This window comes from Crocodylus siamensis, chromosome 12 (assembly GCF_052110815.1).
Source record: "Crocodylus siamensis isolate JL-2025a chromosome 12, ASM5211081v1, whole genome shotgun sequence".
NCBI classification, from domain to species: Eukaryota; Metazoa; Chordata; order Crocodylia; family Crocodylidae; genus Crocodylus; species Crocodylus siamensis.
In genome coordinates, this window is record NC_143406.1 from 410,391 (window position 1) to 437,218 (window position 26,828).

Consider the following 26,828-nt stretch of genomic DNA (forward strand, 5'->3'; position numbering starts at 1 on the left):
GGGGAATGATTGTCTCGGCTGCAATACCGTAGAAAAGTACCTGCGGGTTACAACGTACCATAGGTTGAATATGAACCAACAGTGTGCTCTTGTTGCCAAAAAAGAAAAGGCAGTGGTTTAGTGGATTGTATTAAATGGAGTGTCTCTTTCAAAGGAAGGGAAGCTTGCTTATGGCTCTATTCCATGCTGGTGTGGCCTCACGTGGAGTCCCATGTCCAGTTTTGGGCCACACACTTCAAGAAGGATGTGGACAAATTGAAAAGGGTCCAGTGGAGAGTGACAAAACTGATTAGGGGCTTTGCAGGCAGCCATAGGAGGAAAGGCTGAAAGAGCTAAGGTTAATTAGTCTGGACAAAATAAAACTGAGGAGGGATTTGATAACAGTCAGTTACAGGGAGGATGGAGATGGATTTTTCTCTGTGATCATAGGGCAGTGGTCTCCAAACTTTTTTGATCGCGCAGCCCTATCAGTAAAAAAATTTTGAGCACGCACCCCCAATACATGTATATTTATGTAAGTATAAATAGAAGTTCTAATATTTTCTTCCCGCACCCCAATGGATTGTTTTGTACACCCCACTTTGGAGACCACTGCCATAGGGGACAGGACGAGGAGCAATGGCTCAAGCTGCAGCAGGGGAAATTTAGGTTGGAGATTAGGAAGAACTTCCTGACTACAGGTGTGATCAAGCACTGGAACAGGCTACCTAGAGAAGCTGTGGCATCTCCATCCCTGGAAATTTCAAGAGCAGGAATAGTTTAATTAGGGATGATCCTTTCTTCAGCATGGGGTTGGACTAGATGACCTCATGAGGTCTTTTCCAGCCCTGCTTTCCTACAGTCCTATGATCGTAGAGAGACATACCTTCACATGACAGAGTTGAACAAGATGGTGATTTGGAGCAGGCAGGCTCCTTGCCTCTTAGACTTTTCCTGGACATGGTTACAGCAGCACACCAATCCTTTTTCACTGCCCAATTTGAGACTCTTGGAAAGGATTCTGACTTGCAGAGGTATCATTATCTAAATGCAGGACTCTTTAATGGTGTCCCTGCACAAAATCATTGTCACTTTGAGAAATTTTGGCTGCCAAGGATTTCCAATGAATGAGTAGCTGTGACTTGTCCTGGCTGAGGATTTTATCAGTTGCCATTCTGTCTCCTGCCTTTTCTCCACGAGATGGCAGACGAACAACAAAAACAGAGCGACTTCGCTTCCTTCATCCGGACCAATCGAGCTGATCGATCCACTTGAGTTTTTGGCACTGAGCTGCAAATAAGAAGCCATTTGTTTAGTGGACCGTGTGACCCTAGCTTCTGCCCATTAGCTAATTTGGGGGAAGTCCCTTCTGCTGGAGAATCTTCTTAGGGTCTCTGGGGGTTCTAAAACACTTCTGTTTCATGTAACTAGATAGAGAGATATGGCCTTTTGAAGAGGATTGAAGCTGGAGATTGCTATTGTATAAATGGTTCTTTTTTTCTAGGAACTACTATACAGTACCTATGAAAATTACTGACAGTATACTCACTTCCTAGAGCTCGGTTTTACATCAATAAACCTGATTAAAATCAGTGTTATCCATCTGCTACTAATACCGGTAATGGTCAATATCCAGACCACTCCATACAAGTCCATTTTCCTTCCAAATGCTTCGTTACTCCCCATCCTCTGGCAAAATCCTGAGCAAAGGGATGGTTCTGACCTCATCCTTTGGAGCACAAAGTGTATGAAGCCCCAGGATCTAGGACCGTTCCTAGAGAACACCCTTTTCTTACAAACCCTAGTCAGATGACTTTTACAGGGTAGGGGAACGAAATCATTCCAGAGTGAGGGAGAGGCTTCACTACAACTTACTCAGTCACCCTCACTAAAATGGAAGGTGTGAAACATGGCCTGATTAGCAAGAATGAGACAGTTCTGCTCTCCTGCACAGTGTAGCTGAACTAGTGGAGAAGACAGCCTAGCCTTCACCTTGGCCCTGGCAGAGTAGTGTAACCACAGGTCTGTACCACAGCCAGTCAGACTGAGCTGGGCACTGGTCTTCATGCAAGCTGTCCATTTACCACCTGTCTGAAAAGATGCTACAAACCTGTGATATCTGGTGGCCAAAGTCAAAACACTGTTCCCAGCACCCTGCTAGGTAAGCAGCAGAAATGTATAAGCTTTTGTGGATGACAACCTGTTTTACCAATAGCATCTAACAAAGTAGGCTGTCATCCACAAAAGCTTATGGTTTGTGAAAGAGGTACTGTAGTCTCCAAGGTGCCACCCTGCCCTGCCTTCTGCCTGTTAACGGTTTGGGTGAGTAGGATGTGGCCCAAAGCACTCTGAACTATCTTCTGATAATGTGTTTACATGGTAAAAAGTGCCGTGGTGTCACTTCCTGCTGATCATGTAGGGTATGGTATAGTAGAGAGTGGCATGAAGAAGAGCAGCACATAGAAAAGAAAACTGGTCTTTTGTAATAAATACAGATGAATGCAAAATGGCTGGGCCAATGACTGAAACAGGGACAGAAATCAATGAAAACGAGATCTAAAGGGATGGAGTGAAACACTCCTTTACTTAGTGGTTTATTATAGTTGCCTGCGTTGCCATGGGATTCAATCTATGGTTTAGCATATGTGACCCTCACAACGCACTTACTGCTGGCTTTGTGTTGAGTTATCGACTGTAGTGCTACCTCTTCCCACAGAGAACAGTATCCCTTCCTCGAGGCAGTTTGCATCCAATTGTAATAGCTCTCTCCTGACATGCTTTAATGTTTTTGTAGGGTAAATCGATGGCTGATGTGCTGTAGTCCTAGATGCTCTTATGAAAAACAAATGTGTTGTCCTGTTTTCACTGCTCTTGTTTGAAGTCTGCTTCCATTTGCTTAAGAAATTATATGTAGGGTTCCAGCCTGAGTGTGTCTAAGCTACAGAAGTTGTACTGCTTTAACTGTACCAAAAAGAAGTAAAGGATGTAACTGCCATATTATAGCCAGAATTATACTGGGATAGCTTAATCCTGCTGGGGAGGGAAATGTGCTATGCTGGTGTAAGGCACCTTGATACCTATTTAAATTGTTTCCAGACTGGGACTTTGTATCTTTGTATTGGTGAAAAAAAAATCACATTTATACTCAAAACACATACAGTTATGCTAGGCTCTAAGTGGTGAGTTATTCTGCAGATAGCATTAATGTTATCAGTCAGGTGTTCGTTTCAGCAGGAGGAGTCTGCATCCAAATTCCTGCACTGCTCTACTTTGTTATGTGCGTTTCCTATGTAATGGGTGAGAGGCTAGAACAGGTTTCTGCTTCTGGGCAGGTGGATCTATCTATGCAGCAGAAGTTTTTCTTACATTTATTCCTCAGATTCTGCGAGCCCAGCCTGAGCCAGACCCAGTGCTGGCCACTTCCAGGCACTCTTGCTTCCACCAGCAGTCCTGTATCTATGTTAGCATCAGCGCACACAGCTGTATGTCACCTTACCTTGATGCATCCTTGCTTTGCCAAACTTAAATGAGCCTGGAAAGAGATTTTTCTCTCAGATAAGTGTAAAGGTCTAGCTACATTTTCGGTTAAAAAGTCACAGTCTCTTTTTGTCCTAGCTTTTCAGGTATACTCCCTCACTTTCAACTAATTTCTTTGGAACAATAATTTTTATTCTAGATCAAATGGTTTGTTTTTTTTTAAACAGGAAAAACTCCATCTAATGATAGTAGAGGTATGGTTTCCTGGTGGCGTTAGCGTTGAGGCGATTGTCCTGTTGATGGAAACTACTTCTACATCAACTGGGTGAGGAAGAGTTTATAGTTTGTGAGTGATTTAAAGGGCAAGTGCTATAGCACCTCTTATTGATGCACCTCTGTATTAAACAGTAAAATAAACAAAGTGTTTTGCTGTGTCTTGCAGGAGGAAAACTATGAGCCAGCCACGCTTGATCTTAGTATATTAATTGTGTGACTGGAGTTTAAACTCAGAAGAGGCGGCAAATGGGAAACCACAGGGTGTTTTCCAGCCAGGCATTAGATAGAGCAAGCAGCAGAATGCAGTCGAAACACCCAGCTGATCTGACCCTTGGGCTTAGGGTGAGACTGTAAGGGAGCTCATGTTCAGGTGGATTTTATCCAGCCTGAAGTTATGGAGCTACGGGGCTAATGTCATTTACCAACAGAAACAGGCAAATCAGTGAGGAGGTTGTTTTATCTTCCTTTTACAATGCACCATCATTAAGGATTATCTTTGAGAACTGCCTTTCTCCATGCTATAAAACTAGGACTATGTGAAGAGTTGTGATGATTAGGAGCTACACCTGTGCCTCCTTGCAGATTGAAAGGCTTGTTGTAAGAATTAAGAGCAGCATGTTCAGTTCCTGCTGTATTGTCATACATAGAAGGTCTCCATCGTTTTCTGTGTTGGATCAGAAAGACCATGCAATTTTTTTAATGAAAATAAATAACATACTTGAACAGAATTGGGAAATTCTCTATAACTAATTTTTAGAGTCTTTAAATCAATCAGGATTTTGGTGTAAAGAACCTTAATTCACCTAAAACTGACTGAACTCAGTCAAAAGTTATTGGAGTGATTTGGGTTCTGTGGCCACTGGATGGTACTGGTAATGACACTGGCTTTAAAATATTTTCCTCTGAATCAAAGTTGCTAAGCAAACAAGCTGCCTCTCCTGGGGCATCTTTTCAGCAGATTTTTTTTATGTCCAACGTGGGCACAATGCAAAACAGAAATCAGGTGAAACAGCTTTGAGCCTTGAGTAGGGAGCGGTCTGGGGTTAGTTCTTACTGACCGCCCCTCATGAGTACTTGCCCTCCCTAAAAATCTACATCCTCTGTTTCGTAACTGAAAGTTTGCAAATAGAGTTGTGCGAGCCTTGCCTCCTTCGCCACATTTTAGAGGGCTAAGCACCCTCTTACAAGAATGTTAGCCAACTTACATTTAGGCCTTATTATATGTGAAGTACTAATTTACCTGCAGCCATGTACACCTAGTTGACATTTCCACTGAACAGTGGGGGCCTGGGTATCTTGGCATAGTTGGATTACAGGACCAAAAATCAGCTGGGTGAAGCCGATCCTAAATGGAGACCTGAATAGCTATTTGTATCTACCCAGGTTTTTTTTAATGTTGGCGAAGAGCATGTCCATCTTGGAGGTGTAGAAAGCTGACCAGGGCTTTCCCTACTGTCAGGGACAGTTGCTACTTAGGCTGCATTGAGGAGGAATGAAGAGGGGTGAGAAATGGATGTGCAGATATGACAGGTTGGTATGGACAGTGAGAAGGGATGCTGGCTATGGAGCCCAGGATTCCTAATTTCTAGAGCACAGCACTAGTGCAATTAGCAGTCAGATTTTCCAAAACAACAAGATATTATTGAAAACAATGGAAGCTGGAGTTTTTGTAACTCTAATACTATTTCTGGATGTTGAACACTCTTAAGTTCCCATTTGAGTCGCAGGAAAAGGGTATTCCTAAAACAATTTTCTTCCATCAGTATTCACAATATAATGATTGTACATTACTATGTGATGTTTTCTTTCAGAAGCACAACTGAAGGAGGTTGAGGAAATGCTAGAACAGGAAGGCTTGTCTGAAATAGCTCACAGCAGTCCCAGTGAACAGATTGCCTACTTACTGGTAGAAAGAACTGCATTGTTGGAGAAGTTAGAGATTGCAGATCAGAAACTGGATTCACCCAGCTACGTAGATAGCCTGTGTGCAGCACAGCTCCAGGTATTTGTCAGTGGCTTTTGAATTAATATCCAACCAGTTTCAAAAAAAGGCAAGTTTAAGTATATTTCCATAGGTTCTTTTATTTAAAGAAAATAGTCTTTTTACAGCCTAGAAGAAGTCTGAGACTTCTTAAAACTAAAAGCTATTTTCATGCTATTTTGTACCCATCCATATTTGCATTCACTTTGCTCATGAGTTCTGGAATGGGATGATTAATGACATTATTAATATAGAAGGAGAAAGTACTTTGAAGAATTTGCTACACAAAAGAAAATCTACCTATTTTTTTACATATGGCTCTCTTGCCTTTTTACCCTTAAACCCTGGAGGGAACTAATCTGGTCCAAGTTTCCCATACTCTATTGTTAAGGATGTAAAGTGGCTGCACCCATGAGAGCCCCCACTGGGTGCTGATAATCTGCATACTGTTACGTATTTATTTATGGCAGTCCTTTAACGGTATCAGTTAATACATAACAAATAAAAAAATATACGTAATGCATATGCACTACAAAACATTCATAGCACAGTTTTGTAACTATGGTCCCCAAATCCCATAAAGACTTGCACACATACATAGGGTGCTTCGCATTAGGTTAGACAGGTTATTTGTGCAGCTTGTTATGTATATGGGGGCAGTATGAGGTTCATATTACATTTTTGAGGGGTGCAAATTGGCTAGAGCGAGGGGAAGTCTCCAGCATTACTCTGGTAGAGTCATTCAAGCATATTCAGTATCAGTATATTTCTTTTTACAGAGTTGTGCCCATAGGATCTAAAAAGAAGAGACTCTCAGGACATCACAGGGTTAAAAAAGGCAAAGAATCTCCAGTTTCCAATAAACAGCAGAGAGTAATAGGCAAGTGAGAGCTTTTAAAGAGTCATTTGGGATCTGTCCAGATAAAAGACCCTTTTACATATAAGTCATAAATAAAGCTCCTGGCAAATCAAGATACGTTAACACTTGATTGATCGATTGATTTGATTTATATGTTGTCCTTTCCAAGAAAGGCTCAGGGCAGCTTACAATAAGGGAACAGAATAACTTATAAAAGAGAAGAGCAACAAGAGAACAGAGGTGACTGTGTACTAGTGTCCAAAAAGGTTAGCCATGGGCCTTTGTTAGTGTTGATTTATTAATATCTCTTTGCATGCAAGGATGAGTTTGATCATATCCATCAGACCCTAGAAGATGAACTTCAGCAACAGCGTGAATCCATGCAGCGTACTAAAGAGACAATGAATAAGGTAAAATGTTTATGCAAGATTTTGCTTCCTGTAGAGTAGGTGGCTCTAATTTCATACAAAGAAATGACTGTAGGAGGCAAAATGGGATGAAAATTACTTCGATAAAGAAAGTCTGATGAGTGGGAACAGTCCCCGTCTTCCAAATAAAAAACATCCACAGTCTGGGAGCCGGCGCAGGCTACAGCAGGCAGAGGTTTGCATTACCTGGCAGTCCCAGGTCTTCTGGAGCATGCGCTTCAGAAGGAGGAGTCAGTTTTCTGCTGGAGCCACATGGAAAACGCAATTGGGGATGAGGGTGACCTGGGAGAAGAAAGGGAAAAGACAGGGAGAAAAAGGTGAGGGTAAGACAAAGGAAGATTGTGCATAAAAAAGGGAGGAGAAGAAACAGGAGGGACCTACAAAGTGATGAAAGAGAAAATAGTAAATCAAAAGAGAAACAGTAGATGAAATAGTTGAATTTATGTGGCAGTAGGAGGAGAATGGAAATGGGAGATGGAAAGAGTGTGAAAAAGATTGGGAAATGGATAATGGAGTGGCCAGAGTGACTTGTTTGGAAAGTTTGAGCAAAAAGTGTTTTCCCCATATAAACTAAATGAATGCTTTTATGCCCTCGTATGCAGCCTCTAGCCAAAATAGCTGTTCTCTAAGGACCTGGTTCTCACTGCTGGCTTGTCTGCTCTTGGCACTGCTGAGTCATCCTTTTCAACAAGCCAAAGGCACTGGCAAGAATGCACAATCAGCTAGCCTTTTGGAACAAGCTATCAGGGGGCATGGTAACATCTCTGTTTCCTGAAAACTTCTAGTCATGTTGTTTTTCCCTGGAAGATGTGCGTAAATCTATGGCAGAAAATATTCTTGAGATAAAGTCTTTACCTTTGTATCTAATTGGGATTCATTTGGAAATCACCAGTGACTAAAATCAGCCACTAGACAGCAGCCATGATATGCACTCAAAGCACATCAGTGCGATTTCTTAAATAAAGCCTGCCTCTCAATACTCCCACAGCAATAGGTCCTACTTGGCCACTACTGTAGCTGCTGTGAGCATTCCCATGCGTTCCTGAAAGCTGCAGCAGCACATGTTGTAGGTGTACGTAGCATATTCCGTTTTCTTTTCCCTATTACTGTTTGTGTTTCAGTCCCATAAGGAAGAGCTGGAAAAAGAGAAAGTCTTACGAGAGAGTGTAGAACGAGACTTGGATGAGGCTGCACAGAGGCTACAAATGGCTCATGAAGAGATCCGGAGGTTGACCGATGAACTGGATGTGCAGAAAAAGGAGCAAAGCAAATTGGGTAAATTGTTTCTCTTACAGGCACGTGCATTTCCAAGTTATAGACAGGTGTTGGGCCTGGTCTTCAGAGCTACATTTCACCTGCGTTTTTGATTGGAGTAGTGGATGCTTAGCACTTCCAAAAACCAGGCCTGTTTGGTGTAAGCCTTGCCCTTCCCAGCAAGAACAGTCTCAGAAACATACTCTTAGCTCATTCCTGGCTCTAACGTGGAGCATGGCATGTGTGTCTTACACGTACCTAATGCTTTGGCATTCTGAGCAAGTCCAGCCAGCAGCCATTTGGGATACCAAAACATCAGCTGTTTTGACATGATGATGGCATATTCTTGATTGCCTCTCTCTGAATTGTGTGGAGAAAGAAGCCAGAGGGCTGAACTGTTACACAGTCAGACTGGAAGCAGAGATGCACCCCACTCATTCTCTTGTACCAGCTGTAGAATGGGTCCCTGCATCACTCTTGTTGTAGGCTGCAGATGATGCATTTCAGATTGTTCTGCTCTCACCCTTCCCAGTTGGTAAACCTTCTGCACAATAAGCCACATTCCCCTGAGCAGTCAATTAGTCATTAAATCATTTACACTTGGAATCTAAATGTGACGTGTGACAGAAAATTTTTAAAAAACCAAAAATGCAAATCTGGGTAAAAATAACAATGTTTTGGAAGGTTCACATTGCACCTTAAGCCTCCGGTATTTCACGCTGCTTCACAGTCCTTACAGCTCCAGTTGTATTTCCCCGGCAGAGCTCTCAGCTTATCAGCTGGGTTAAATAACTTGTTTGAAGTATTAAGAAAATGTAATTTCGTAGCTTTCATAGACATTAGGGCTGGAAGGGACCTTGGAAAATAGTAATACACAGTCTGGCTGGAAGATACAAACAAGATGGATTAGGGAATTATAGTATCATGTGCTGATGTTACCTGGAGGCCCTGATCCTACTTTGTGATCCATGTGAAGCTGACTGCAATAGAGGTCTGTTAATTTCTGAATATGTGCGCGCCGACTTTGTTGTAAGACTGTGCAGATCATGTGACTGTGACCACATCAGCTGATTTTTGCGCACACAGACACTCCCTCTCAGCTACCTATCGGTTTCCATCAGCATCCAGTGTAGGGAGTTGCAAGCTAAATTAATCAAAGGCTTGGGAGCAAGCATTCTGAGCAGAGTTTTTCAGAGCTCCTGTGCTGATTGATTGGTAAATTTGCATCAAAGGGCATATGTCCTGCAATGTGTCACAACCTCCAGAGAATTTTACATCTCCAGATCATGAACAGAGCTGCGGTATTTGATTCCTTTCCCAGTGGAGCTTTGTGTGCATTGAACCAGTGAGAAATCTATTTATGATAAGTATGCCTGGTTTTGTAATCTGCATAAATGGAAAGTAGCAATTGCCTCTCCAAATTGTAATTAAAGGCTTAAGTTTGACCTGTTTCTGTGCTTTGCTGGGCTTGGAGCATTAGAATCCAGAAGAATATTAACAAGTGACAGTGGTTTTAATAGTGTATTTGGATGTCTATTGCACCCTGTTGATTCAAGACTTAAAAGCAGTGTAGAAAATCACTCACAGAAAACTAAATGAGATACCTGATTTATTTAAGTGAAATTCCACCTGGAAGCAATGTTTGCTTTTGTCTGTAGTACCTTGCAGCCTGGTGTTTGAGCTTAAGGGAAACTCTGAGATTCCTATTAGGTGCTTGTAGTCCAGTGTGTGGTTCCATGCGGGTGGCGATTATTTGTAAGTGCTTAAAATAACAGTCTAGTTATGGGCTCTTTGCACTCACACCTTTCAAGTCAGTTTTCTGTCATTTCCACTTTTTAATGGAAAACTTAAAGAAAAATGTCAGAATTCCATGCTCAGCAAAACAAGAATGGATAGTAAAGTTATTATTGGGTACAACATTGGTAAATTATTACTTTATTATTGCTTTAGAATCTGCTTTGCGGTCAGCCTCGCAAATGACTGAGAGCTGGAAAGAAGAGAAGAATAAATTGAAAGAGAGTGGTAAGTCACGTGTTAGCTAAGGTGCTTACTGATGTTGTTTAAAAGTATGACTAGCTGACATTTTTTTTCATTTAACTCCTGTTTTCAACTAAATGAAAAGGTATGTGTTCCTTTGCTTTTGTTATTGCTAACTGAACTCTGATGCACAGAAAAGACCAGGGAGAGGGCAGCACTTAATTCACGGAGGCTCGTTGATGAATTTTCTGTTTCTGTGAATTCTTGGGGTTTAGAGAGGACTGAGCTTCAGAAGGCCATGGAACACAATAACAGGCTGGATAAGGAAATTCTAGCATTGCGTGATCGGGTGCGATCACTTGACTCGGAAAGAAGAGTGTTCCTGGAACTGGTAAGTCTCTGGTCCACGACAGTGTGGCTGTGTCGTGTCTGTGCTTAGCCTGGGAATGACCTGCCTGAAATGGCTCTAATCACACCTAACGCTTGCAGCTTCTGTGCATCTTGTTCTCTGTTTGCTTCCTGTTAATCTTTCCCTAGCTGGAATTCCATTGTTTCTTGGCTAGGATATACTGAATGAATCTGATATGACTGGGAACATTTAGACATTCGCTGTTTCTATAGAGAAATTTCTAAGCCAAACTTTTTCCATATTGACTATGGGTACCATGGGCTTGATGGCTATGGGAAGTACTAGTAACCTACTGTTCCAAGTGAAGTTAGGAGTAGCTGTGAATGCTCACCACCTTTGAAAAGCAAGGCATATCCAGCCAGACATCCACAATCATGTCCCTGTATAATCTTAAATGATTTGCTGAAGAGGGCTGGGATTGTGATGCTTAACTTTAAGCATGTGCTTAAATACTTTGCAGAACCAGTACCTTGACATTCATGTTGTCTTCCTAAGCCCAGGTTACCAGAGGAACCAGATCATTTTCTTTTAGTAGCCTGTGCTTGTTGTGATTTACTGGAAAAACAAATTTTATCGGCACTGATACTACAGTTTTTGGGGGGATTGGTGATAAAGGGAGTGAGTAGTGTTGATCCATGCAATACAACATTAAAAATTCCCTTGCTTCTTTATGAGTTTCAATTTACACTTAAATTTTGAGATCCATTAGCTTGCTTGTTTTTAATCCATTGCTATGTTCCCTATTGATTTTTTTAAAATCAAAATGCCAGGGGTGGTAACTCAGACTTTTTAGAGAAGTCTAAATCTGTTACATCAGCACCATGACGTTTGCCAGCCAGACTCGTGAGCTTATCACAGAACAAAATCACGTTCATTTTTCATGGAACCAGATAAATTGGAAGTAATTATATTTATGTTCTTTAGCTCTTTGGTCCCCCATCAGCCTTTCCATTATTTTGTTTCAGACCAATACCAGACTAACTAGTCTATAATTTGGGGTCCTTCCATTTAGTTTTTCTAAATATTGGCTCCTTAGATTCCTTCTAGTTCTTTCAGCTTTTTCTCAGTTTTCTTAGATTTAGTACAGGTAAATATCTGTTACTCAAGAGTTCCTTGGCCAACATGTTAAAGCTCTTTGATGCAGTTTATCATCAAAGGTAGATTTAAGTAGCCGTAATGTTGGTATAATATTTTATTCTTGACAAATTTTAAATATTCTTTCTTATTGGCCCTGATTCAGTAAAACATTTAAGCCTGTGTGTAAACCATACCATATTTTCATTATTGTAAATGTTTGCAGGTTTGGGGGCTTCTAGTAAAATACTGTGAAACAACTCCATTTCTCATTCACATTTCCATATATATGGAATATATATACTACAATGATTTTGTCCTCGTAATTGCATTTAACTTCAGGACACTGACACTTTGTAACTGTCACTTGATCATTTCTACCTGAGCAATTCCTAGTTTTTTGTGCAATGATCATTTTCCTCTGTGAGAATGAGATTTAATATTGAATCACCCTTGGGGTGAATACAATACTTTTCCTGTTAGAAACTGTCGTCTCACATTTGAGTAAACTCCGAGGCAATTTTACTACTGGTAACATGAGCCTACTGCATAGGTCTTCCAGACTGGGGGCTGGTGTTACAAAGATTTTCTTTCTGTGCAAGATTCTATGCAACATTTTGGCTTTGTCTCCCATTCACTGTAATTACTTTTTAATATCATTTGAAAGGGGGCTGATATCTGAAGCTGAAAATCTATGACACGGCTTGCAGAACAGGGTGAAAATATAAGAGGGCTGTAAACCCCCATCACTTTTTCCCATACAATATTTGGAATATCTTTCTGAAATTCCTCCTTCTCAAGTAGTCTGGTATATATTTTATGCATCTTCTAAATGATAAATATAGGATCACATACATTATCTATGCTCCATAAATACCAACAATTTAGACACTGTAATATTCTTGGATAAATCTGACACAACATGTGCAATTCAGTATTGATGTGAGAATCTGCTTTTAAACATCCCGAATGCTGCATATTTGGAATCTGAATATCTTCAGTTGAATTATTACATACTTTAGCATTTCATCTGGTCATTTATCTTGAAATAAGTTTGATAAGATTTTAACTGTTGTTTGTCTAAGAATCTGACAATACATTTTACTTGCATATTTGAATTTTGAGCTACTTGTTCCAAGCACTTGAATTATAAAAACTAAGGAAGATGTTGTTCCCATTAAAACCCAGCTATAAGTAATGATTTGTGCTGCTTTCTTTTTGGTGATTTGCTCTGAGGCTTTCAGGGGAAGGTACAATGGTCTATTTATATGTTTAAGGTTGATAAGCTCAAAGAGGAGATTTGTGAGTATCAAAAGAATGAGAAACCAGGACAGTTATCCTCTGAAATGAATGAAGAAGCTGCGGGCTGCACAGGACAGGTAATATCAGTGACTAACTTCTGGCTTCCCACTCTAGAAATCTCTCAAAACACAGATAGTTTCTTTCTTTCTCTGTGTAGGATTTGTGTCAGGAACCAGAATATGCCACATCTATACTTTTATTCTAGTCAGGTAAAACTGATGTTTTCTATTTTAAACTTGAGTGCATCTCAGAAAAATGCAGTTGCAGCACAGCTGAAGAACACATTTAAAGTTAAGTGCAAAGTCTCTGCAGTTGTAATTTGCTGCTGCTCCATTGGCTGCATTTGCACTCCAGCTGGGATTGCTGTATAAGATTTGGCATTGTATAGGGGATGGGCAAGGTTGCTGGCTTAGCCCAGTGCTTCTCAAACTTTGTACACTCAGAAAATGCCAGCTCTTTGCTGTCATTCATTTGTTGACTATGGAAAAATACTAGAGCGGTTTTTGTGTTGCAAAGAACTCAGAAAGACCACAACAGGTCAGAATGGTTTTTAGCGTATGGGTTCCTCTTTAAAATCTCTGGGTTTCTCTTCTGAATCGTGTATGCATCTGCACACCTAACAGTGCTAATTTTGCATGCCACGCTTAAAAGGCGCTCATGGCACTCTGGGTGTTAATCACTGGTTGAGCCCATACACTGTAGTAGCTCTGTATTTTGTACACACTTAGTATATTTTTGGTATGAGCCCTTCCAAGGAGTTTTCTTTTATTTAAGTTAATTTGTGCTGACTTATTTATTCTGTAGATGCAGGATAAAAAGGATAAAGTGAGGGTTGAAGAAACGGTTTTTGCAGCTGAAACTGCCTCAGATCAGGAAAGCAGAGATCAGAATGATGAGGCCCTTCATAAAAGGTGAGTGTTTTTCAGCAAAATTCAGTTTCCCAAGTTTCAACTTTTTCCCTTTTAGTTGTCATCTTCTGTTGTCGCCAGTCAGTTGTCCCTGCATAGCTTTGGTCTAGAATGCACTAGTCTCTTTTTATGGCAAGTTTTCCCATGCTGCAATGTTAGTTTAATTGGACAGTTAGCTTCGCTCATTTGTTCATAAATCTTAGGACTTAGAAGTAACAGAGTCTTCAACTCACCCTTAGCAACAGGGTCAGGACAGGTGAATGGAACATGCTCCAGAGCTTTCTTCAGCCTGATGTAATGTTTCTTAAGGAACAAGGCTTCTTTCAATCCTTTGGAAACAGCTCCATATAATCTATCTTGCACCGGAGTTTTCTCCCTGATTCAGAGTCTAAAATTTCCTTCTACTTCCCCAAACCATAATGCTTCTCTTTTTATTTTTGGTTTGTCGTTTGGGTTTTTTGCTGGTATATCATGTTGCCAGATCAAATCAAAGGTTTTGGTTTTGGAGTAAAATTCCAGATTGGGGTCAAAGTTAAGGTTACTGTAGTCCAGATTTGATGTCACTCAGGACAGGCAAGACCAGTCTCTGGAGTTTATAAATGCTTTTGAGGAATCTTTGTGTTTTCCCTGGTAGTCTCCTCAACCCTAGTGTGAGGAGCTGGTTTCTGCCAGGATGCATAAAGGATGACTTTTTTCCTCTGACTGATTGTGTTTATATGATACCATGGTGACAGTTTGTGATTGATGTATAGGTGCCAAGAGGTGATCAATGACATCGAAAGCAAGAATTCTCAGCTTCTGAACAAGTTAGAGAAGGTGAAGCAGGAGCATGAGGACTTGATTGAGCGTAATGAAGAATTAGAGGCAATTTTGGGAGAGACTCAGAACCAAACCAAAGAAGAGAGGGAGCATTTTGAGTTTGAAGTTGAAGGACTTCACATGAAAGTAAGTCAGAAATTAAATAACCTCTTTTAGCTTTATCTATTTTTTCATTCTACAAATTGAAAACTAAAATAAAATTATAAGGAAAAAAAATAGCTACACAGTGCTGTGCTCTTTGGGTTTGTAGAAATACCACTAGCAAAATCCACCACACCATAAACTCCGAAAGAAGAGAAGAAAAAGTCAAGCAGCTATTAAATGGCACTTATTTTAAGGTAGCAGTGATTTTCCTGCGAGTTTGGCAGTGTTGTTTCTCTTATGGTCAGATGTTACTTAAAATTGTTTCCCCCTAACTCTGAGAACAAACATTCATTCATGTGTCTCAGTTCTCTTATATGGGAAACGAGCTTTATATTCATGCTGTGTCTTTGTGCAGCACTTACTCATGTTTAGATCTCAAAGTAGCACCCCATTTAGAGATGGCATCTCTGGTGTGTGGATTTGAAATGTTTTATTTAGGTTGGGTACTGTGGTCGAGTGGGTCAGGCAGACTATTGTTGATGCCGTCGAAGTACGCGGCAGCGCCACTAGTCCTTGGGGCAGGCGTCCATCACACAGGAGGTCTGGGCTGTGCTTTCAGCTCTGCTAAAAATGTCTTCAATCACCTCAATGCCCACAACCTGGTTATCAAGCATGGATAGCTTTCAAATCCAGAGTAACCATTTGTGGGAATTCCAGTGCTCAGGATCACAGAAGATCATATCATGTAATGTAGATTGTCTAAACACATGTTGAATTAACAGTGCCGCCTTTAAAAAACAAACGGGTTTTCCTTGGCAGTTCCCGAACCTAATCCCTGCTGGGGACGTTCAGCATAGCACAGGGGCATCTAGCGGTTAAAATACATAATTGCAAGCACATTTCCCTTCTGCATTTCAGTTTATGACTTCATCTCATCACTTAAAACAGTCAGAGAAATTTGCAGGGCCTCAACAGCTCTTCGAACTTGGCCCCAGATCAGCAAAGTTGCACTGCACAATGATGAATGTTGTACAAGTGTGATGTGTGGAAGAATTACAAAAGGTTGCCAGATGGTTGAGTGCTCAGTTGCATGAATGTATATTAGTTTGAGGAAACTGCACATGTCATGGGGATAGTCATCCTTGATGCCATTCCATTAACTCTGCCCTAGCTTTTTTTAAATGCACCCACTCTGTATTTTCATGTATAAAAAGACTGGTCTTGTGAGCTGAGATCAGTTTGGCTGTTGGAGAGATAAAACCCAGTAAAACTTTTCATACAAAGAGCACTGACATCACAGAGGTGCACATGTTCTCATACTTGAGCTCACAGTGGGGTTTGAACCAAGAGGCTGGAGTGCTTGACCTAAGTCTGGGATTTTCATAAGGGCTTGGGGGACCCGGTTGCTCAGCTTGCACTGAAAGTTAGAGGGAGAAGTTGTGGAGGAAGACTCCTACTTGCCTTAAGCCCTTTGAAAATTGTAGCCTAAAGCAATAATTATTATCTCCAGGAAATACCCCTGTGCTGGAGATTCCCCAGCTTGATGTTCAAGGTCATAATCCAGCAAAGCACTCAGTCTTTTGGCATGTGAGATCAGAGTGGTCCCTCTGAACTCAGTGTAGCTACTTGGATTCTTGAGTTAAGCACAGAGTTAAATGTTTTGCTGGATTGGGTCCAGAGTACTCAGTGCTTTGTAAAACCAAGCTCTGAGCCAGCTTCATGGTCCCTTTGTGTTGTTGGAGAGGCTAGAAGGGGCTGTGGATCGAATCCAGCCTCGGCCTGGGCAGCAGCTGTGTTCTGCACGGCATCTCGTGGAGGAGGGGAGAGCACCATTAGCTGAACATTTTAACACTTCCCAAAGGCAAGCGTCATTTGGGTGGGGGCGGTAGAAACCTCCCCATGTTACAGATCTGGGAGGCCTCTACAACAATGAGGGGGTGGGTGGTTTCCCCAGCTGCTTCTCTTTCAGGATCAGCAAGAAGAAGGCCCACAAACTATAAGGGTGTTTAATTTTAAGCAGATGTCTGGATCTCTTTCCTGAGTTCCTCCAGAGATCTTTGTTGTGGAACTGGGTTCTTTCTTTTTTTTTTTACTGTTTGGTCTTGAGCAGCTAATTCACTCTTTTGTGCAGCATCCATCACTTGTACTGGATTTTGCCTGGCCCACACAGCTATCAGTACAGTATTTGCTTCCAGCTCCTTTGTTTACTGACTTGATGCTTCTATAATAAATGTTTTCATGATTCAAATGGCAAATTTATGGAATGTCTTTTAACTTGTAATTTGCGTGTGTCGAGATCACAAGTTTAGAGGAAGAGCTACTCAAGATGCAGAAGAATAAAACTGAAGGCAGTGCGCAAGATCAAGAAAGAGCTACAAAAGTGCAGGATTTCCAAGAGGTAAGAGACCTTAATTGAAAAACAAGCTCTTCCATGTAAAAAGTTGAGTAGATTAGTTTCTATTACATGGGATTGTTTAGTTTTTATGGGAAGGCTCAGCCCATCAGTCCATACCTAGGGGACAGGTATCTTTGGAGAGAGAAGCTTAACTTGCCAGTAATTCCCAATTTTTCTGAGTTCCTGTCTTATGCTGCAGAGTTACAGTCTGTGGCGCCCCATTGGCATACTCCCCGCTTTTGCATACGGTATTGGAAGCTTACACTATTTTGTCACACGCCTTTGAATATTTGATGCTTTTCTAGAGTCTCATCTCCTGGAGTTGTGTGATGGTGTGTGAAACTTTGCTTACAATTTAGTACAGAAAATACATTTCTAGCCTTTCCAGTTGTGGAGAAAAGCTGGAAAATGTCATCCCTAAAGGCTTCAACATCAGAAAGCAATTAAGAGCCCCAGAGCTGGTATTTTTATTTAATCTCATGGTTTGGGGGGCCTAACATAGGAGATCTGAATGCTCAGCATTAGCAGCCCTGGACAGATTTAGATAATGCTTCCACGTGCGGCCACCTCATGACCAATGGCCTGCCAATATTTCTCACCTTCCAGTATGCTTAGGTCTCATTTAAATTACTCAGATTCTGCTGGCAAAACATGGAGTTCACCCACACTCAAAGCTCCTCTGTGGTGGAGATTTGGCAGAGTGACGCCACTTCTTCCGAACTTGTGCCACTCTCTGGCAGCTGGCAGAAGGCACATGTAGACATTCCTGCAGCTTCTGCTTGCTGCCGTAATCCCGTCAGCAGATGGGGACTTCCCAGGAATGCACTTTGATCTCTGTCAGCACAATTATGGAGTGGAGCCATGCAGAGATACCAGAAGTACATGGATGCGCACACACGGTGGCCACTTGGCTGTCTGTCTGCCACCAGCACTTCTAGTAACAAAACCAGGTAAGTTGTAGACAAGGCCTCAGTCTGCCCTTCTTCCTTTGGATCTTTCTTTAAGCTGTCATGCTGGCTGGAAAGGTGTTGTTATTACAACGGTATATTGGTTGAGGGATAAGCAGTTCCTTCTGATGTTCCTCGGCAAGTAGTTTGATATTCAGTGCACATAGTAACTAGATATCCGCATCTTTGTGAATCCTGGCTGTAGTCCTCCTTGAGTCTGGACTCTTGGTGGGACTCAGAACTTCTCTCCATACAGGTGCTGAAAGGTCATCAGGAGATGGTTGAAGTACTTGAAAGTAAGTTGTCAGAGGAGAGAGATTGGAGAAAGCAGCTTGCAGCTGACCTTGAAATGACACAGAAAGCGTTGAAGGCTGAAAAAAAGGTAATGTGTGGTCATGTGTATTTGTTCTGGTGTGAAGCTGTTTTCTTGGGATATATGTGTGAACAAGGAACTAGACACTGTCTGCATAAGTAGCATTTTTGGCTATTTAGACACACAGAGCAAAATAAAATTCTACCTCCTGTATGTGAATCCTACTAAATGCATAGCTAGGCTATCTAGAAATACATGTACATGAAGAGGAGATCATGTCCTGGAAAACAGATATTGAACAGGCCTTGTGGTTATTTTTAGATACCCTGGTAAAAGAAGTCGCGTGATCTTTGACTGAATTAATGGCGATTTTGAGTAGGACTAGAGCAATAGTATGATCTGTGTTCACAGCATAGCTGAGACCATTACTGAAATACCGTACCACCATAAAATTGAGATTGTAAAGGAGGCTGAAAAATTGGAAGAGATGTAAGAATGATTCAAGGTGTGTGGCTGTATGGTATGTGAAAAGCTGTTTAGCTTGGAGTTTATATACACTAGAGAAGCCCCTGCTGCCATAGCTGTGTTGATAGAGCCCATCAGCAGGGACACAGTATATTACAGCAGAAGGAGTTTTCCTTCAGATGTAGTTTAAACCACCTCCCCAGGATGGTCAACACCTTTAGGGGCCACACGAAGCATATTATTTACTATCGGAGCACTGGAGTTTACATTTTCATGGAATGCACCTTATTTTGTGCATGTAACACCCACCTACAGTCACGATTTGAGATTTTTCAGCTTAATTTTTGTCAGGGTACTTATGGAACAGAGTGGATGTCTGAGAGTTCAGGTAATATCTTTTTTTCTTGTAAATTGAAAGAGTAACTACATAAATGACAAGTGGTGATGTTAGCTAATAAAGTACGAAGTCCCGTGCACAATCTTTAGAACTTTCTTTCCTTGAAAAAACATTATTGAACAGCAAAACAGAAAAACAGCTCTTGGGTAACAGAGGCATGCTTCTTCCACTAACTCTTTTGTCTTAATTCAGGAATTACATAACTCAAAGGCAGAGCTTGTGAATCTTTATAATGAGCTCCAGAGTCTCCAAGATGCAGTAAAAGAAAGAGATGCCCTTAATGTAGCTCGTGAGAAACTACAGATGGAAAATACTTTACTAGAAACAAAGGTAAGAATGTAGTGAAATCAATATTATTTCAGTGTCTGACAGACAAAATCCAACAATCTATATGACTCAACCATATAGGAGCTTTATGTCCAGAGAGGGGTAGTTAGCTTTGATAGTGTGAAGTCAGAGTTGTGACAGTTAACACTGGTATAAATTTGGAAATAAATATGAAGGTACACACTTCAAGGCTTAAGCCAGTTGCCACTAGAGATGAGCAGATTTCTCATAGCAGATTCCTCTGAGGCATCTGCTTCTGGTAGATAGCAGCAATAGGATGCTGAACTATGCAGATCTTGGCATTTATTAATTTGTAATATTCTGACAACTGCAGAGAGGCATACAAATAAATAAATGTGATTTTATGGTTGCACCTCTGGCGTTTATATAAAACTGCCTACTGATTCCCCACTCACTGGAGAGGAATTGTGTGCAAACGCTGAAGAAGCAGGAGAGTTTAGGATCATTTAAACATTATACTGCAGATTTACAAACCTCCTCGGCTGGAGTTGCTGAGTCTCTTGAAGGAGTTCTGTGAGATCACAGCAAATCAAGCTCATGATAGTTATTTCTGCCCAAACAGGTGTCAGAGCTTTCACAAGAATGTGAACAATTAAACAAGCTTGTTCTGGAACAGAAAACAACAGATGAGAGTTTTAGTGCAAATGAAACAACATGTAAAGAGCTGATGTGTAAAGCAAAAATACTGGAAGAACAGATCCAAAACCTGGGGGATGAGAGACAACAGTTATGGTAAATCTGGTAAAACTTAACAGTGCCTTCTGTATTTTTGCCTCGTATCTTCACTGTTTAACTTAGACCGTGGCAGCACTGCTGCTTAGAACATGCAGGCCTTCCAGATGGGCAGGTGCCTTGCTTTCTTCTGTTCCAGCCAGAATATTCAGCTGGCTGCCAGTGCGGACTGTGGCAAAGTAAACCCAGTTCTTTTCTCACTCAAACCGATGTAAGTCTGGTTTTACACAATGGTTTGCGTGTAGTTACTCCAGATTAACCCCTGTGCAAAGGAGAGATGAATCTGGTTCCGTGGGAACAATTTTATTCTGATTTCTTTTACTGCAGCACCTAAAATCCTCATTCAAGGATAGAACCCCTGTTGTGCTAGGTGCTGTAGAAATGCAGAACAGCAAGATGGTTCCTGCTATCAGTGGCTTACAGACTAATTTTAAGATAAGACTTTTAGTTGTCTTTTTACTGCTCACCCTTGCAAACTTTTACCAAACAAGCTAACTCAGCTATAAATCTCACCTTTTGTTCCTGTGCATGAGTTCTGTGTGTGAACTGCACTGAAATTAGAGCACCCACACACTTGCACTAGTGTAACAAGTGTGAGTTAAAACCAGTGTAGTTATTTCAGTCCAAGTTTGTACGTAGACTGACTTGCAAGTAAAACAAATTCCTGCTGGGTGAAACTTCCCCTTTGCAGAACCATTAATACAAGGTCTGTACATCACCTAAGCACTTCAGTGAAACTCTTGTAATGCACGAGTGTTTTGCTGGCTCTTGACATGATGGTGTATTTCATCCTTTATGGGTTATTTGACTTAGATTTTTTGCCGTTTTTCATCCAGTGCCAAGTTATTAGGGAGCAACAAGAAAATAGAGGAGTTAGAAAAGCAGGTGAAGAGAAGCAATGAAGAAAAACAGCTATTATGGGAAGAAAATGCCCAGTTAAGGCAAGATGTTCTGGCTGCAAGGGAGCAATTGAACACCAGAAGTGAAGAGTCTGTGGAGATCACACAAGAGAGAAGTCATGGAGGGAACTGGCCTCTCAGACCAAAGTGCCCTGAAGACAGTCCAGAGGGAATTATCAAGCAGGTATGAAAGCTTCAAAGAGCAAATACCACTTCTATGTCCTGTGTGATTTCTTTGTTTAACCAGTTTAGGAGGAAACTGAATAAAAAACTGAATGCAGACACGGCTTTTATGTACTGATGCATTACATAAGGGGACAAAGACTGTCTAGTTTTCTGGGAGAGATGCCCCTAATAAGGTGATGTATCAGTCTTATTCACCTATCTTCTTGCAGGAAGATACCTTTTTTCCATTCGGTATTGATTTGGATAACCTAACTAGATTGAGGTTGTTTTTAGTCTCTCACTGTAAAGTTCTAAGATGGAGCTTGATCAGTTAACGATCCTGTTCATGAACAGGATTGTATGGTGTGGATTGCCAGCAAATCCAGGGGACTGGGCTTGGTGACATTGTGTCCTTCCAGTCCAGTGCTTATGTTCCCGTGCCATTGCTCAGATTTTATTTATTCCCTCCTTATTTATTTATTCCTGATATATTTTAAAAACTCACTCTTAATTAATCATACCGACTAAGAATTTTTCACTGATACTTTTGACTTCCCTGTTCTCTTGTCTGCATTTCCTAATTGCTGGTTTGTATTCATAGTTACCGACTTTTCCATTTTTCTGTTTGTTAATGGAGTGGGGGGATTGTCTGTTTTTTGTTGTGTCTATATCTCCTCTTAAACAGGATTTTTTTTAAACAAACAATTCTCCTTTGTGCTAACTTGCCCTTCCTTGTTATGTATTTTTCCTAATTAATATAGTATCTGTCTGGAGAGAGACTCTTACAGCAGCATCAAGAGGAAATGCAGCAACTGAGACAAGATTTCCATAGAGTTCAGAATTTGTGCAGCTCTGCTGAGAAGGAGCTAAGATATGAAAGGGAGAAAAACTTGGACATAAAGAACCATAACACCTTGCTCCAACAGGAAATCGCCAAGGTACTGGCACTAACTGCTGCAGTGCTAACGGCTCCGAGGTCATTCTCACTTGGAGACATACAAAAGCTTCATTCCAAACTCAAAGAAGAAGGGCCAAATGCAAATTTGCTCATTTTGGGGATTACTATGCCAGATTCTCATTTATACGAAGGCCTGTTTACTTCGCTCAGGCAAGTCGGTGAAAATCAGGCCTCACAGAATTTAGCACAATATCTGGGATTAGAAATCTCGATTTATTCTTCAAAATTTGCTTGCTCCTTACTCATAGGGACATAATGACTAGTATGTGCATCCTGGAGACTGTCTGAAGAACAGAGATAGCACCCAGTATACCTGCAGGGCTTAAGTCTTGTGAGCCATGAGACGTCTTGGATGCTGACCCCATGGCAGGCTATGCCTAGTCTCATACATGCGCATTTATCTGACCAGATGTCAGCTCGTGCCATTCATTTGCATATTTTTCCCACTCCATTATTGCATTATTGTTTCTTCAAAGATTTGTGTTAAACCTGTGGAAGCCCAACTCTGGAGGAATGTGCTTCCTCTGGGACTGGATGTGGCGAGTGCTGGCTCAGCACAAATAAGCGTTTGCTCATTTGTTTTATTTTTTACTATTCTGGGTTGTCCAGCAACCCCACCACCATTTCTCCATTCATCCCATGTTAGCTGAAGCATAGGTAGGCAAGGAAGTGAGGGCTAAATTCTACTATTTTCTTTCATGTCCAATTTAGGTTCAAGCTGAACTGAGACAAACCCAGCTGAAGTTGTCTGACTCAACCAAAACGTGCTCTTCTCTCACAGTGCAGTGTGAGCATAGCCAGCAGAAGTTCAGGGAACTTGAACTCGAGGTGCTGAAGCACTCTCAAACCTCTAAGCAGCAGAGCAGCCTGCAGGAGAAGCTTGCACTGGAGAAATCTAGAGCTGCTGACATGGAGAAAAAGGTAAACCTACAACCTAGCCCCTGTTCATATTGTGTCAGCCCTCAACAGCCATATGCTGCAGCACTTTCAATTGATACCTGCAGTTTGTGCTTTAGGACCCGGATGTGTGTTTTGGTAGTTTTTGCTGATTTGTTTTGCTCTGGGGTTGTTACTGAATGTTCAGTTGTTACATAATTAAAATCAGTATGCAAATGTGAAAAATAAGGCCTTGCTTCTGAAATTCAGAAGATCTGAATGAAATGAAATTTAAACTAGAGTAAAGTAAGTCTTGGGTAAAAAAATTGCAAATTCTTCCATTTGAGTGAGGAAAGTGGATTTTCCCTTCCTGCTCCACAGTATTAGGCTATTTTTGCTGCATTCCCTCAGCCCACAAAAAAGTCACTTTGGAAGAGATCCACCCTGACCATTTGAGCCTGAAGGGTGACGAATATAAAGCATGTGAAAACCAGGGATGCCTGTACATGAGCACAGAGGCTGCTCTGACATGCTGTAATTACAGCACATCAGAGCAGACTCGATTAATCGAGTCTGCTGGAGTATGGCAATTACTGTGCTCCAGCAGCCTCCTGCATCTCGTGTATAAGTATCCCCATGCTTCAAAATGGCAGTGGGAGCACTTGAACTGAAGTTCTTCGAACAATCTTTAGATCAAGCACCCCCCACCATCATTTTGAAGCATGGGGATGCTGATGCACAAGATGCTGTGCTGCTTTAATTAGAGTGCTCCTGGGTAAAAGTGCCCAAGGATTTAAAATGGAGCTGTTGTGGGCTCTTGCCTGCAGGCACTGCCAGCTCTCCAGGACTGTGGCCTTTCAGGAGTTAGCTCTCATCCCTACTTATTTCCAGAGAATCATCTCATCTCTCCCCCTCACCCTCAGTCAATTTACCAAGTCACCCAGCGTGTCAGCCACCGACATTCACTGAGTGACCTGCCCTCATTCATAGTTGACCAGGTGTCCACCCACAGTAACACAGAATGGTGCTGGGAGCAGAAGCCCACAGATGCAAAAAGGAGCAGCTTGACCAGTGGTTATAGGGTGAGAGGTGCAGAGCTTGTTGTTGGCTAAAGAGGATCTGGGCATGGAGTGAATCTAAGCTTGGCAGTCTAAAGACCCAAGGAGAAAGTGCGCTCTGCATGGCTGGAGTGGTAGAGATGGAGGCTGGAGGCTGAAAGAGGTGCTTGTCCGGTCTGCCTGCATCAGAGCAGAGGTAGGAAACCATTCCAGCAGGTAGCAGAGGCAGCAGGGCCGTACATCTAAATACTTTGGCCCAGCAGCATCGGAAGGTGGAGGGACCTGCAGGGGCAGGGGGGAGTATCTAGTCCTTCAGTTCAGTGGAGACCCAGCTCTGTTTTTCAGCTGACTGGCAGGAGCCCTCAGTTACTGCTGGGGTCATTTACTGTGTGTTTAATTTGCCACCATTTTACTTAAGATTTTGGAGCTACAGCAGAAACTGAAGGAGTCTCAGCACCAGCTCTGCCTCGCGGAAACCCACGTGTTGGGAAGGAAGCAGCTGGAGGAGGAAGTGAAAGAGGCCAGAGAAGGTGAAGCTCAGCTGCAGCGCCAGCTCCAGGAAGAGCAGTGGAAAAGGTAACAGGCCCCAGAACATGTCGTGTTGGCAGTGGCCAGGCCCTTGATACTCCAGTGCAATGCCAACACCCTAACACGTCCAGCCACACTGTGTCCTGCCCTGCACAGGAGGAGGGCTGCCTTACTGCTGAAGTGTTAGCAAGTGTCAGCTTGGAGGTCCCCTTGCCCTCTAGTACCAAAGGAATCTGGATTATCGTTGTACTGTGGTGGCGGGTGCTATAGAAATATTTGCGGGGACTTCACTGTGTGGGGAGCACAGGTAAGGGGATGAGTGCATCATGGTCAACCCCCATGTTTCTGCAGGTAAGCAAAGGAGCTTGGAGCTGTGCTCCCGGGCCCTGCTGAGTGTCACATGGTATGTTTGCAAAGCACACCAGAGAGCTCCCCAAGGGCAGTCCCAAGCAGCAAAGACTTCCCAGAATATCCAGTCTGCCACCACCCAGCTTGGAGAATCTTCCTACCAAGTAGACTGGGTGCCTTTTAACTTCAGTGATCCCTGGTTATCTCAGACACCTTGGCACACAGCAACATCCAGCAGGGATGTCAGATCCTCCAGTGAGAAATCCTGCCCCTTGCCTCGTGGGTATAGATCACATCAGGAAGGGCACATGAAGCAATCCCATCCATGCTAGCAAATAGCCACCAAGTGAAAGTGGACAAGGGTTATACTCCAGCTGCTCCTGAATATAGAGCAATGCAGCAGGGCTCAGGCCTGTCCAGGATCTTGGAGACATGCATGTTGTTTGGAAACAACAAAATCCAAAGGGTATCTCAAACAGCTCTTAATCCTCTGTGATAAGAAGGTGCCTGGCTGACCTCACAGACACTGAACACTGAGGCTTTGGGGCTGGAGTTAGTGTCCCGTGTGCTTGCAGCTTGCTTAGCAACAGTGACAAAGATGTAAAGTGAAGATGTTCCCCTCTCTGAGTGACCGACTCCTTCAGAACAGCTTGTTGGAAGAGGTTTGATGTGCTCCCATTGGGTGTAGTGTTGTTAGAGGACGAAAGGGTGGATAGAATTGTTCATGTGAGAGAGAACTACCGAGATGACCTGGTAGACACAACGCAGCAAAACACCTTCCTGGTCACTGCTAGAATTTGGTCACACTGGGATCTTATGATGTGTTATGGCCATGATGTACTATAGTATCAGAAAGCCCCCATGAAGATCAGGGTCCAATCGTACTAGGTGCTGTACAAACCCAGAATACAAATCGATCTTTGTCAAAAAAAAACACAACCATGGCAGGCAGCAGGTGGTAGGAGAAACAGAGCCACAGAGTGGGGAGAGCTTTGCCCAAAGTGTCATACAATGCCAGAGGCACAGATTAGATCGACAAGGTCAGTCTGATCCTAAAGAACCTGATGGTTTTGGAGGTGTTTCCTGTACCTCTAGTGGAGAATGTGGCTAGAATGGCTAATATCCCTAGAGTGGGAGGGATCTTTTGAAATGTGCCCACTACAGGTGTATGTGCTGCTACTGCTGGTGCTTCAAGGTGAAGATGGACTAAAATGGCGTTTTAATTTCCTCCATCCACAAACTCTCCAAGTCCATGGATGGCATAATGTGCAGGAGGGAAAACCCAAAGATTTGGGCCAGAACCCCAACCATGTCATTGTGGGTTTTGGCACTTCTGTAGTTCGTGATCCTGTTACAAGTGCAGTATGTTAGGTGACCACACAGCTACTGAGTCTGCACAGTAGGCTGTGCTCTGGCCAGGCAGGCATGTGGCTCCAGGCGTGTGTACCTGAGCATAAGCCCGTAGGTGGGAGAATCCTCCCATGTCTCTCACCCAGGAATCAGGAGACCCAGGTTCTAGGCCTCTCTCTCCCAGGGGAAGTTGAGCCATCTCTCTCCTGCACTTCTTTCAAA

At 42.2% G+C, this 26,828-nt stretch overlaps 1 protein-coding gene across 3 annotated transcripts in view; it reads left to right on the top strand.

Annotated features, from left to right (window-relative positions):
- Window positions 1-26,828, top strand: part of CCDC30 (coiled-coil domain containing 30) — a 38,286-nt gene that overhangs the window by 3,055 nt on the left and 8,403 nt on the right. For 2 of the 3 annotated variants that reach the window (XM_090023987.1, XM_090023986.1), the window contains exons 4-19: window positions 5,544-5,734; window positions 6,893-6,982; window positions 8,122-8,275; window positions 10,205-10,276; window positions 10,507-10,622; window positions 12,992-13,093; window positions 13,821-13,927; window positions 14,677-14,869; window positions 17,124-17,225; window positions 18,426-18,551; window positions 19,537-19,674; window positions 20,255-20,424; window positions 21,261-21,507; window positions 22,250-22,426; window positions 23,158-23,367; window positions 24,799-24,956. In XM_090023987.1, coding sequence (XP_089880113.1) covers window positions 5,544-5,734; window positions 6,893-6,982; window positions 8,122-8,275; window positions 10,205-10,276; window positions 10,507-10,622; window positions 12,992-13,093; window positions 13,821-13,927; window positions 14,677-14,869; window positions 17,124-17,225; window positions 18,426-18,551; window positions 19,537-19,674; window positions 20,255-20,424; window positions 21,261-21,507; window positions 22,250-22,426; window positions 23,158-23,367; window positions 24,799-24,956 — 2,353 coding nt within the window. Of the gene's footprint in view, window positions 1-3,683; window positions 3,782-5,543; window positions 5,735-6,892; window positions 6,983-8,121; window positions 8,276-10,204; window positions 10,277-10,506; window positions 10,623-12,991; window positions 13,094-13,820; window positions 13,928-14,676; window positions 14,870-17,123; window positions 17,226-18,425; window positions 18,552-19,536; window positions 19,675-20,254; window positions 20,425-21,260; window positions 21,508-22,249; window positions 22,427-23,157; window positions 23,368-24,798; window positions 24,957-26,828 lie in introns of those variants that run through there. The other variant, XM_090023988.1, reaches the window with a different exon arrangement.